Below are 14559 nucleotides of genomic sequence, written 5' to 3' on the forward strand. Positions count from 1 at the left end.
GTAGAATACCTTAAAAATAAGGCAGTGTAAAGTCACAAAACTCTCTTATAAGCAGCAGGGTACTGCAGACTCTTCTCCAGATGGGAATTTAGGGTGCTCCAGAGTGGAGTAGTTTTACATTTTGGGAAACTCTTAACCATGGCTTTGAGCCAAATGGAACACAAATATAAAATGGCCTGCAGTAGTTTACTGAACCTATTTCTGTTGTTTTTGTAGTTGAAACTCAGAGGGATAAAGAAAAACATTAAGCATATGTCATTTTGTGTCAGATCTGGTCTAAGCTCACTAGTCCTATCCCTCAAGCCTATGCATTTGAGGCACAAGCTCTGTCTCTGCTTCATCTCCCCAAGACTGTGGTCTGGAAATCCTCTAGACTGGCAGCTCTGCCCCAGGATCTGCTGGGACAATCCAATAGAAAGCTATTGACCTCTGAAAAGAGAGCAATTTCTAAAATGATAAGGCAAGGTAGATTTTCCTTGTGGGATTAAGCAATTGCCATTGACTACAGTGTCATTGTATGACTTACATTTGGGTTAATGTTTATAATTTTAGCAAGTGTTTCACCAGTGCTACCTAATTAGAAAAATTAAATGATCTGCCACCTTGAATACATAATTCTGTAAAGAAACAGGAGATCTATACAGATATACTGGAACTTCTGGGAGTAGAGTAAAAGGGCAGAAAGGAGGTACAGAGAAGGAAAAGTTATAATTGCACCCCCCAAAAAAGTTTGGTAGATGTCCATAATCCCTTATCTTTAATTCTGAAATCAAAAAGCTCTGAATAACAGAAACTTTTTTTCATTAATTTGCTGCCAAAACTCACTTGGCAGCAAAACCTGACCTGAACTGACATGAACTTGGTCTTTATCTCTTTTGGTATGAATATTCAGACATTTTTTCCTGCAGAAATGTTAATGGCTTAATTATGGGATGCCTTCCCAGACACTACTGGGAGTATTATGTAATAAAACAGTACATACTCTGTGTTACCTTTCTAAAATCTGAAAATAATTTAAATTCTAAAACATAGATAACAGACTGTGGACCTAGAATAATGATAGCTAACATTTATGGAGCATTTATCATCCACATGAAGCTATGCTAATCTCTTTTCATCTCAATCCTTGTGACACCATGAGGCATATTAAAATAATTTCCATTTGAAAGTTTTGGACTGATTCCCAGAGAGGTTAAATAACTCGGCCAGAGTGACAGTACTTTTGGCCAAGCCAAGATTTGGACCTAGGTCAGTCTAACCTACATGCTAAACTCTTGTACTCTACTACCTGGGAGAGACGAACAGTTGTGAAGGACAGTGTGGGCTCTTTATGGAGCTAGAACAGGCTACTACCTCTCCTATGTCATTTAAAGGCCAACCTCCACATATGTTCTTTCGCCATCCCTACTTCTCTGAGATGCTACTAATATGGCTTTATTCCATGCTGTTTGTATGGACGGCATTTCTCACAAAGGCCACGAGCATCAGAAATCTATTGGCCAGCTTGAAAATGTATATAGCTTCCTGGCATCCACTCCAGATTTACTGAATCAGAACTTCTGGAGGCTGGGACCAAACTAATTCTTATACACATTAAAGTTTGAGGGAAAAAATGAATGCCTTGAGAAAGGCCATTCATTAGTCCTCAATAATTAATTAACATCTTAGCTATCAGTTGACACCTAGCTGGGTTGGCAGGAATAAATTCATGGATGGGTACCTGGAAAGTGAAAGATGTCCAAAAGGTAAATAGGAGACTAGATGGGTGATATGTGGAAAGGAAGAATGAATGGTGGTGTGACAGTACCTCCCTACTTTAGTGTTATGTGATAAGGGTAGAGCCTCATCATTGGCATTGTTCAGCTGCACCCAAACAATTTTAGAAGCAAGTCTCTCATTTGTTGTTGTCACTCAGAGTACCTATCTATTGTCTTGTTGGTACTCACAAGAACCCTTTGAAGTAGATAAAATAGTCACCCTCATTAGATAAAAGAGGAAATTGAGAAGAAAATGAGTTATTCGAAGTCATCCAACTGATAATGCTTGGGTAAGTTTCTAGCCCCTAATCTTATACTATTTCATTCTTCTAATAATATCTTCCATAGGTCTACAGAGGAAGTACCATCAAATAAAATCTAAGGAATAAAATCATGCATTCAATGATACGCATTTTTTTTTTTTTGCCCACTGTTGGTCAGTTTAAATGCATTTACATGTTATATTGCACAAGGAAAGAACAATGAGAGAATTACATTGCAGAATAGTTCAACCAATACACATTATGTTTGGTTTTTTTTTTTTTCAACTTTTTCTGGTTGCCTTATCCTTGTTTATCAATGCCAAGAAGACTGCTGAATGTTTTGATCTTTATACTTTTAAAAATATTCTGTTCTTGTTTGCTAGATCCTCATCTCTTCATCTTGCTTGTGATGTCTTAATCATCTCCACGACAACCAAATATGACCTCAGACATGGACTAGAAAGCTAGAAAAAAAATAGACTAACTACCACCACAGTAATTGGATCCCCACAGCACTGCAGGCTATGATTGGAGCACTGAGGGTCAAGTCCAACTTGTGAGTATTCCAATTTTGGCTAAGTACTCTCTAGAACAGCACTTCTCAAACTTCAGTATGCAATTACCTGGAGAATCTTGTAAAGTGGAATACTGATTCAGTAGGTCTGAGAATATCCATTTCCAACAACCTGGCTGGTGATGCTAAAGCTGTTGGTTTTGAGTAGCAAGGGCCAAGAACCATCATCATGCCGAAGTAATGTAAGCAAATGAACACATATGTAGTCCTGGAAGAGGTGCTGTTTCAGACAGCAGTTCTGATGAACATGCCAGCTCTTATATTAACTAGTTATGTGACCTTGGGCAAATATTTTTATTTATCTGGGTCTTTGCTTATCTGTGAAATTATAAATTTGGCTTAGGTGATTTTTAAGATCACTTCGGATGGTAAAATTCTTTGATTCTCTGATAAAGATACTTTAGAACCAAAGGCTTTGTCTGAAGGCAAATTGTCCCTATATTACCAAGAAGGGGAGCAGGGAGAGAAATATACTGTATTTTTTTTATTTATCTTAATTCCACATCCCATATCTTCTGTATGTCCTAAGGTAATTTATTTTTTCTGACTGTGCAGAACACTGGCTCTCTCCATGAAGAAGAGGCAACATTGAGTAGTGGACAGCAGTTTTTTGCATTTCTTTCACTTGGTTCTCAGCATACCCTTGTGACTTCTTTATAGCCAACACCTTTGGCTACTTGCTCATGACACTGCATCTCTGATCATAGAGCTAAACTACTGTCTGCCTGTTGGTCTCTGGTACTGGTACTCAATTCTGCTTAGTCCAACTTGATTCCAGAAGATCCAATGGAGAATTATATAGACTCACCACCTACCTTACAGGTAGAGCATTCTTCCCTTCAGGCAGAGAATCTGATTCTGCAGCCACAAATGCAGCATGTGACTGAGGAGAACCCTGCTCTAAGGGGCCAAGTCATGTCTGCCCTAACCCCACCAATGATGCCTGTACCCTGCTCACTTGAGCATCTTTCCCAATTTCATGGTGACCCCACCAATATCTCAGAGTTTCTTGCTCAGATGACTACCTACCTGACAACTTTGAAGATCCCCAATCCTGAAGATAATGCTCATGTCAAGTTCATTTTTGACCACCTATCTCAGCAGATGGAAAGCTGTGGGGTCATATCTGGGCCTGACCAGAGTGCTCTGTTGAAGCAACATGAGAACTTTGTTCTTGAGTTCCAGCAGTCATTTGGTGAGCTCACAAAACAGGAAATGAAGTCCCTGGTGACTAAGGTTGACAAAGGGGACAAATTCTCCCAGCAGGATACTACAACTTTCCAGCTCCTTGCTCAGAATCTGAGATATAATGAAACCAATCAGAGTTGTCACTTCCAAGAGGGATTTGCTGATCCCATTCACGCTGAAGTAAGTGGCACAGATATGATGGACAACCTCCCAGACCTTATCACTCAATGTATTCAGGTGGACAAGAAACGTAGTAACAGGCCAGAGCTCCTACAGTCAGAGGCCCAGATCCCAGTGTTGGCTTCCCTGATCCACCACCAAACCCTCTCCAGCACCACAGGTCCACCACCTAAGGAAGACCCTGTACAGCTGCGAGGAGGCCAGCCACCTCTCACTCCAGCCAAACGAGCTCGCCAGCAAGAAACACACTCTTGCCTCTACTGCAGCCAGTCTGGTCATTTCACAAAAGATTGCCTTGCCAAACGTTCTCGAGCCCCAACAAGGACAAATAACTCATCTCAACAGTAAGAGGAGCCCAGGGATGTCACCTCCACCTTACTGATTTATATCCTGCATTAACATTTAAAATACAGATGGGGAACTATGATACCATTTTATAGTCATGAACTCACATGCTTCTGAGAATTTAAACAACCAGATCTTGATCATTTTGGTGACCCATCACCAAACCTGATCCAACAATGATGAAAACAGTCCTCAGGAACTTTCTGCAGTTGGGACTAATTTTCCAAGAGCACTGAAAGCCTGAAGGCAAAACTCTGCCCAGTCTCACCCAATGGAAACCACTCTGGCAATACTTTGGGATCTCCGTTGCCACCAGTGGGTGATAGATACCTGGGTTGACTTTGTTGGCCCAGGTCTTCTGTGCCTATATTTGGGCCCAAGACTTTCACTCATTCTAGTTGGCCTGTCTCCTAATTCCCTGTTGGTTTAGGACTCTTGGCTGAAGTCCCAATTGTGTTTCCATATCCTACCAATATTTTCAGACCAGAGGATGAATCCTGTCCCACCTATTAACTAGAGTCCAGCTTAATACACACCAACCTTCATGGAAACACAGCTCTGCCATCTTTTCATACAGCTGCATATTTTGTTATCATCTGAAGACGTCTGCTTGGATCTCTTGGCTATTGACACACTAGATGGTATGGCCTTTTGAGCACTTGGCTTGTAACTTTTGGTCCACATCTTTGAGAGTTAGCCCTTTAAGCAGGTACAGGTTTTTAGCCAAGCCCTCACTTACTACCCTTTTCTCCAACAACCTACTTCATGTTCTATCAAGTCTTATGGCCAAGTAAAAATGCTCTAGGATAATGACCTCTGACAAGTATTTAGGGAAAGTTGGGGAGTATATCTCAGCATAATTAATGTGTCTTAAGAATGTCCTTGCTGCCTTAGACAGGGGACCTGGCTAAATAAATCTCCTCTGAAGACTGAGAATCAGGCGCTTCAGTAGTTTCTGACTCTAGTGACTTTAGCATAGTCACCATCTAGGATCACTGCCCATTGACGTTAAGCCCCACCCCACCCCACTCTTTTTTTTTAGGGCTGCACCTGCGGCATATGGAGGTTCCCAGGCTAGGGGCCCAATTGCAGCTGTAGCTGCTGGTCTATGCCACAGTCACAGCAACACCAGATCTGAGCCACGTCTGCGACCTCCACCACAGCTCACGACAATGCTGGATCCTTAACCCACTGAACGAGGCCAGGGGTGGAATCTGCGTCCTCATGGATGCTAGTCAGATTCATTTCCACTGAGCCATGACAGGAACTTCAAGCTCTACCTTTATAAATCATGTCTGGGGACCCTCATTTGTTTGAGAATCTTGAAGAGCAATTACTGACAGACTACTTTCTGAACAAAAGTAGTGCTATGCTGAAAAGGTACAAATCCCTAAAACATTAAGGATATTCAGTGGTAATTGGTAATGTTTTCTGGTAATTACCAGTTCTTTGCTCCCTGCTTCTTGGTGTTGATAAATGTCCCCATAATGGATCTCCTAAAGTAAAATAAGTAATTCCATATGTCCTAGCAGCCATCAAAGCCCTTCAGAACATGAAGTGCCTCTGTAGTTTGGCCTTATTCCTGGAGAATTATGCTAACTTTGATAGTACCTAAACTCAGCTAGGACCTTATTTACTAGGCTCATCCTGTAGCACTAACAGATCTTTTCACCCATCAATGCCTAACTTGCCACTATGCCAATTTTTTATTTTATTCACAAGGAGTCTCCTTTATCAACAGCTTGCTACATATCCACCTTAATCTATATGCTCTCATAACAAGGAGACCTGAATGCACATATTCGAGTTGTAACAAGAAATTCCCACTAGTGTACTGGGTTTGTATAAGATCCTCTAACTGGTAGCTCTGTTTGAACTTCAAGTGACTTTGGTATTACTTGCAGGTATCCTGATCTAGCAGCACCAATTCTGTAATAAAGGACTAACCCAGTGGCCCCCAGTCACTTCCTTACTGACCCCAGTATGGTCCTGGAATGTTGACAGGAGCAGTTGGCTTAATCACCAGCATGTCTTTATCTTAGGACCACTTTTTTTTTTTTTTTTTTTTTGCCCATGGCATATGGAAGTTCCCAGGCTAGGGGTCGAATAGGAGCTACAGCTGCTGGCCTATGGACAGCTCATGGAAACACTGGATCCTTAACCCACTGAGCGAGTCGAGGTATCAAACCCACATCGTCATGGATCCTAGTTGGGTTTGTTAACTGCTGAGCCATGAAGGGGACTCCTATCATTGTGTACTCTATGTATATGTACCTTTTACGTGTAAAGATATGGCACTTTATTTTACCCAGAGAATGTTACCTCTGCAGCAACATTACCTTCTTCCTCAAGAAATCTTCAGATTTCGTAGCCTCTCAGGACAGATAATTAATCCTGAGCTATGAACTTCAGCTCACCTCTTCTAGAAGCCTCTTGTTGATAAATTCTCAATGAAGGACCTCTTGTGCTCTGTGTGATACAATCCAAAAGCCAGATCGAGCATATGAATAGGATGCTGGGATAATACTTTACTGCCTACTGGCTAGCAACCACTTTGTTTACCACTTCAAAATTTTGTTATAGTGACATCATCCACTTCAATTAGGATGAGTTAATTACTTAGCATAAAGAGAGTTACCTGGATGAGTCCCCAGAACTTCTATCTTGGTGAATTTCTCTGAGAGTGAAATGAATTAAAATCTACAGAGAACAAATGAGATGTACCTTACTCAATGATGTAGCCTGCTATTTCAAAAGCTTGGAGAATCCCTGGGTCCAATCAACATTGTGGTTTTGGCGGCCAGATCTGCTGCATGATTGATGCCGCCAAATAAGAGACAATCTAATCATTTTATAAGTTTGAAGAAGGAATGGTGTTCATGTACTCTAAAAAGGGGGTGCAGTTAAAGAACCATAGAGTGTCAGTAATATCTCTAGAGTCAGAAAGGGTATGTTGACCATCAGACAATTCAGCCGGTTTAGCTGCGGTGGGGTGGAGGCACCAGGCCAAAACCCAAATTTGTGTTATTGGCCATTAAGATTGCCACCTAACTCCCCTTGCTCTTACTCTATGCTCTAAGAGGTAATCTGTTTTAATTATTTTCCCATATAAACTTTGTTATGGGGAGAAAATTTGCTAACCAGCTGACATGAAGTGTCCTAGCCTACTTGGCAGTTAATTATCGTTATAAATAAATCAATTGGTGTTTGGCTTATACATAAATTTTTGTGGTTTTAATAGCCTCACTCCTCTAGCTCCTGATCATTTCTGAGTACACTGGAAACAAGATTCTCACCATGCAAAGTCAGCATCATAGCATGAACCACAGTGAGACCATTAAAGATTGTCCTCCGTGGGAGACTTGCCTCAACACTATCCCTCTTTCTCTCTCTTATTTGTCTACAACCATCATAACATTTCTAAATCCCCATGGGTTTTCACTCCCTGCGCTTTCACTCACACCCAGCACCATGGTACCTGGCGTAAGTAATTGCTTCTTACAACACTGCATAGTTCAGTCTAACCATCAGAATATACTGCCATGGAGTTCCCATCGTGGCTCCGTGGTTAATGAACCTGACTAGCATCCATGAGAACGGAGATTTGATCCCTGGCTTCGCTCAGTGGGTTAAGGATCCGGTGTTGCCATGAGCTGTGGTGTAGGTCGCAGACACAGCTCGGATCCTGCATTGCTGTGGCTCTGGCGTAGGCCAGTGGCTACAGCTCCATTTGGACCCCTAGCCTGGGAACCTCCATGTGCCATGGGTGCAGCCCAAAAGACAAAAAGACCAAAAAAAAAAAAAAGAATATACTGCTATGGATGAAGACATAACACGTGATGGTAGATATGAGCCCCTGATAGGCACCTTTAGAAAAAGGAGTGTATGATCTGATTCTCACCACCTCCATTCTGTCTAGATGGCAACACATGAGACCCATATTGTTACCACCGTTGCCTCTATGATGGTTAAAACAAATATCAGCCTTTTTTTTGGATCCAAAAAAAGATCTTTTCCCCCCAGCACCATCTTACCTATGACTATAATAGTCATCTCTGAAACAAATTAGATCATTTAAGGTATGCCAGCATCTTTGCAAAATCTAACACTTCATGCCCCTTGGGAGAGCTCTGGAAGCTTGTGTTATATCTGTGGAGCCTTCTACACTGGTGGACATGATTTATTGCCTCCCTATGAAGAAGCTTCAGGTCTCACTTGGCCAGGAAAATGGAAAAACATTCAAGGGAATATAGTGTCATAGATCTTCAATGTCACCTTCATTTTACAATGAAGAGTCATTGCCCACATTTTACAAACCAAAGTCCTGGAAGTGAGTTACACCATTTAGCAGAATCAGTAGAACAATCTGATATCCAGACTACTTTCCAGTCATTGACTGCACCTATAACTTTGAGCATTCATGCACTAAATTATTGGTATTACTTTCTGGTATTGGTTTGAGTCTGCAGCATATTTGAAGCTGCTTCCTGTTCATTGATTTCTAGTACATACTTTACATGGCACTGGTTCTCTTTTATATCCAGATCAGTGATAAGCCAATTGTGATTGTATTCCACCAACCCCATTTACTTTTACAATGAAATACCATGTTGAATTTCAGTTTTCCCTATGTATAGAAGACTCATCCCTTTAGGCATAAAATCTGGCTTTGTGTGCATCTAGAGAAAGGGAACTAATATGTTACTCTATGCTAGGAACTATGCTCAGTGCTTTGTTAATGATACTCATTTAATTTTACATTGCTAAGGAATAGAATATCCATGTCTGTCATTTAATGCTTACCACACATTTCTCAGACAAATTTTATTAATTCAATTTAAAGATCATAAAATGAAGGTTTGGAGCAGTTAACTTACCTACCCTAAATTCACACAGCTCACACAGCTGCTAAGTGGCAGGGCTAGGATTTGAAACCATTATCTTGGTAATGCCAGAGCTGCTTGATCTCTGATAGAAGAGGGAAACACTCTAAGTCACACCCCTCCTGATCAGCCTAAATGAACCCACAAACACCTCTCAAGCCACTTAGCCCAGAACTGGTGTCCACATAGCCATGTTGAAATACATGTCATAGACAGCAGTCTATAAAAGAAACACATAGCAAATCAGTGCCTTCCAGGACTTTGATACTCCATTTGTATTTCTAGCAGTTGTAGAAAATTCCTTGACAAATCTAAATACACTGTGTCTGCTTGATCTGACTGGGTAGGCTCTTGTTTATTGATTTAGGATTCTAACAAAGTTTTTGGCTATCAGAAAGCCTTCATATTTCTCTAGCTTGTCATTTCAAGCTATTGAGTCTTTTTGAATAATAGCTCAATGATGTTTACAGAGTTTGCACAATGCCAAGTGACAGCAAGGACTTTGAAGTTCTGATGGTTGTTACCTGCCATTGCCATAGCAATATAAAGATTAAAACAATAGTTTGTGATTAATTCTGACAGCCAGTTAGTTAGCCATTTAAATTTGAGTACCATCCTCACCAAATCAACCTCAGGGAATTTCCAGTCCAACAGTCTGAATCTAAGGGGCATTTGTGGGAAAATAGCCCTGTTCTCTTTTACATTAACCATGAGGTTAGCAACAGCTATCAAACGTCATGCTCCTTAGTGACCCATGATGAGTCAATCGTGTATGTGTCTTTTATTAACCATGTTTTCAGTCTGTAACACTCCATGGGGACAGTGAAGACCACTGGCTTACTAGCTTCCACTTAAATCAAACTGCTGCTTATTTACATTAGCTTCACCTATGTATAATTTAAAGGCATCCCCCTCCCCATTCAATTGTTATAGGACATGAAATAGTCTGTCTTGATGCTGATCACATCACGCATGATTTTAGAGGCTGCCAATAATAATAATAGTCACTGTGGGCTTACTGTGTACCAAGGAGGACTGATTTATGTGCATAATTCTCACAATAGCATTACTAGATAAAAATAAGTAAACTCATATGGTTTAAGTGATTTGTCCACGGACTCAAGCTAATAAGTTATGGAGCCAGCATTCATCTCCTGGTCTGTCTCTCTGACAGAAAAAGACCATGTTCTTGACCACCACCCTACCTCTCCTTCTCAGATTAACATTCCAGGCTGAAAGTCTTAATCTTGTATGCGAGCCCTCACCCATCTAGGCCAGTAATCTCTTCAGCACACCCTTTCCAAACTTTCTCCATCGCCACTGTCTTTAGTGAAAAATAATTATTCCCAACTTACCCAGAATTCCAGGTGTGGACACAATAAATTTGAACAAAATAACATTTTTGTTACTAAAACTTTTAAAAAAATATATCCAGTAATGTTTGGCCTTTTGGGGATTCATTGGTATCTTGAGGAAAGAGTCATTAAAGACCCTTCCCTGAAGGTCACTATTCTCTTTCCTGAGTTGGAATTGATGACCCAAATCCCTCTACCCTAAAAATGTAGTTGGAATATTTTAATAAATGGATATCCTTAAAACAACACTGAAGCTCATCTTCCTCTCCCACAAGTTTTTCCTGTAGTTTTTCCCCATTGGCTTTAATAATAACAATAGCTACCATGTACTGACCACATACTATATGTCAGGCATTGTCCTTTATGTGCCTTTTCTCTTAACTTGTACAACAATGCTCTTAGACATCTGTTATTAGATTATTATTATTATTATTATCCCTAATTAGGCAGATGAGGAAATTGAGGCTTAGAGTAATTAAGTAAAATATGCATGAACACAGAGCTAGTAAGTAAACGGCAAGACTCAAATCTAGAGACTTCTCTAACAGCAGAGCCCATACTCCTACATAGTACATTACTATCCATCTACAATCAAATTCAACATACTACCACCTGTGTGCCAAATCCAGTCTACTGCCTGTTTTTAAAAATAAAATTTTATTAGAACTTAGGCATACCCACTCATTTATATGTTGTCCATGGGTACTTTAATGCTAGGATATGCATGGCCCATGCAGCTAAAAATATTAACTATCTGTTCCTTTACAGAAAGTTTCCTGACCCCTGATCTAAAACATATTAAAAACATTAAATCAAACCAGCCCTTGAGGCATCTCACTGTTTATATGTCTCCTTTCAAAAGACTCATTTATCCCTAGTTCTTGTTTCTTGCCTTAAATTAGTCTCATCTATATGATGAAACCTTAGGACTTTGTAGTGGCTTTCATAGGATGTTTTTGGTAGTCTACATATACTTCATTGGTGGTCCTTTATCAAAATGCGTACTATCTGGGCCTGCTACAAAAAATTATCACAAACTTGGTGGCTTGAAACAACACAAGTTTATTCTCTCATAGTTTTAAAAGCTAAAAATCTGGAGTTCCTGTCGTGGCGCAGTGGTTAACGAATCCGACTAGGAACCATAAGGTTGCGGGTTCGATCCCTGCCCTTGCTCAGTGGGTTAATGATCCGGCGTTGCCGTGAGCTGTGGTGTAGGTTGCAGACGCGGCTCGGATCCCACGTTGCTGTGGCTCTGGTGCAGGCCGGTGGCTACAGCTCTGATTCGACCCCTAGCCTGGGAACTCCATATGCCGCGAGAGCAGCCCAAGAAAATGATAAAAAGACAAAAAAAAAAAAATAAAATAAAATAAAAGCTAAAAATCTGAAGTCAAGGTGTCAGCTAGGCCGAGAACCCTCTATGAAGATTCTTTCAAGTGGCTCCTGGTGATTCTTCCTTAGCTTGAGGTAACTCCAATGTCTGCCTCCATCTTTATAGGGCATTATACTTTGTACCCCCATGTCTTCTCTCTTTATAAGGATACTGATCATTGGGTTTAGGGCCTACGCTAAATCCAGTATGATTATCATCTTGAGATCCTTGACCTAACTATATCTGTGAAGACTATTTTCAAAATAAGGTAACATTCACAGGTATTAGGAGTTAGGACTTGGACATATTTTTGGGGGGTGTCCATTCAAACTACTACAACCCTTTAACTAGATTCACCAATTTTTAAACTTTTGCCAGCTTTGTCTTGTCTCCCTGTCATCCTCAAGGGCATTTTTTACTGTTGAAAGCGCTGTGAACTTTTTCTTCTCGGTGGCCTAAGAGTCTTTTATCATCTCCTTTCTCCTCCAAGAATTTTTTTAGCCATCTTTTAAGGTACGTCTGCTGGCAATGAGTGTTCTTAGTTTGCCTCATCGAAGAATGTCTTGATTGGTGGCCATATGATCCTATGATCCCACTCCTGAGCGTATATATGGACAAAGCTATAATTCGAAAAAATACATGCATCCCTATGTTCATAGCAGCACTATTTACAATAGTCAAGACATGGAAACAACCTAAATGTCCATCCACAGATGAACGGATAAATAAGCTGTGGTATGTATATATATGAGTGTGTATGTATGTGTGTATATATATATATGTATACATACACACACAGACTCAGCCATAAAAAAGAATGAAATAATGCCATTTGCAGCAACATGGATGGACCTAGAGATTATCATACTGAGTGAAGTAAGTCAGAGAAAAATACCATATGATATCACCTACATGCAGAATCTAAAATATGGTAGACACAAATGAACTTATCTACAAAACAGAAACAGACTCACAGACATAAAGAACAGACTTGTGGTTGCCTGGGGGTGGGGGCGATGGTGAAGGGATGGATTGGGGGTTTGAGGTTAACAGATGCAAACTATTACATATACAATAGATAAACAACAAGGTCCTACTTTACAGCACAGGGAACTATATTCAATATCCTGTAATAAATCACTTCATTCTTTTTTAATTTTATTTTTTAATGGTTGAGTAATAATGAAATAATGGCATTTGCAGCAACATGGATGGACCTAGAAATTATCATACTAAGTGAATTTAGTCAGAGAGGGACAAACATCATATGATATCACTTATATGTGGGATCTTAAAAAAAGGATACAAATGAACTTATTTTCAGAACAGAAACAGACTTGGAAAAACTTATGGTTACCAAAGGGGACAGGTCAGGGGGAGGGATGGACTGGGTGTTTCGAATGGAAATGTTCTAAAATTAGGTTGTGATGATGGTTGTACAACTATAAATATATTAAAATCCATCGAATTATTTTAAAAGTTTAAAGATTTTTTTAAAAAAATCCTATAGTAAATCATAAAATAATATGAAAAAGAACACATGTATGTATATATGTATAACTCACTTTTATGTACACCAGAAACTAATACAACATTGTAAATTGACTATGCTTCAATAGAATAATTTTTTTGAAAAATTAAAAATTCAAAACCAAAATAAATGAATAAAATAACTCACTCATAGAGAAAAAAAAGAATATCTTGATTGTCCCTTAATTCCTAAGGGCTATTTTTTCTGGATGTGGGCTTTATGGTTGACAATTCTTTCTTTTGACACTCTAACAATCTTGCACCACTTCCTTCTGTCCCCCATGGTTTCTGATGAAAAATCCACTGTAATTTGAATTATGTTTTTCCACTCTAGGCAAGATATTATTTCCCTCTTATTTCTTTCAATATTTTTTTCTGTCTTTAGTTTCCAGAAGTTTGACTAAGATGCGTCTTGGCATGCACCTCTTTAGGTTTATTTACTACTAGCCTGTCATTCTTTTATTTTGAATCCAGTGACCGCTATATAAATGCAAATCCCCCCTGGGAAGGGCCCCCATTAAGAGTTGCCATTAATTTAGACTGAGTGTCAAGAAATGTACCACCCGATGCAGGATTGGGGTGGTAGTCAGACAAAAAAGGGTGCAGAAAGAGGAGGCAGAGTAGGAAAAGTCAACTCCCCTCTTCCTCCATGGGTTTTGCTGTTGGCCTTGAGTACCCAGAGGCCTGACCTTTAATGAGGACCCAAGATCTTATGTGTTTTGCTGTTGAACTGACAGGGTTTTGACACTGCCCCACAGCAATCTCTCACAGGCTGAGGTGTCTAGCCCATTTATCCTCCTGAGGACAGTGTTAAATAAATCAGTGGAAGTGGCCAAGTCCAGACATGCTGGCTTAGGAGACTCTGTTCAGTGGCATTTTATTAATACAAATAATTACATTTCCCAAACACAGTACATTATTCCCAGGCTAACATAGCAGTCCCTGAGCTCAATTCGGCATCGAAGCAGGAAAAATGGTTGCCAGCTTTAAAAGGCTTTTTAATTTATTTCTTTCCTGTCAAATACTGAGAGTCTGGCCTTTTACACATCCTCAAGTTTTGAATCTCAACACTATGTTAAAAATTAGGACTTGTTGAGACAAGTATTTTGAAAATA

At 39.9% G+C, this 14559-nt stretch overlaps 1 protein-coding gene across 4 annotated transcripts in view; it reads left to right on the forward strand.

Moving 5' to 3' along the window:
• RTL4 (retrotransposon Gag like 4) overlaps nt 1–5421 on the forward strand; it is a 412876-nt gene extending 407455 nt beyond the window's left edge. For all 4 annotated transcript variants that reach the window (XM_021080439.1, XM_021080440.1, XM_021080441.1 and 1 more), the window contains 2 exons: nt 2404–2576; nt 3150–5421. In XM_021080439.1, the coding sequence (XP_020936098.1) occupies nt 3381–4310 (930 nt within the window). In that variant the 5' untranslated portion in view covers nt 2404–2576; nt 3150–3380 and the 3' untranslated portion in view covers nt 4311–5421. The remainder of the gene's footprint in view (nt 1–2403; nt 2577–3149) is intronic.

Source organism: Sus scrofa, chromosome X (genome assembly GCF_000003025.6).
Source record: "Sus scrofa isolate TJ Tabasco breed Duroc chromosome X, Sscrofa11.1, whole genome shotgun sequence".
NCBI lineage: Eukaryota > Metazoa > Chordata > Mammalia > Artiodactyla > Suidae > Sus > Sus scrofa.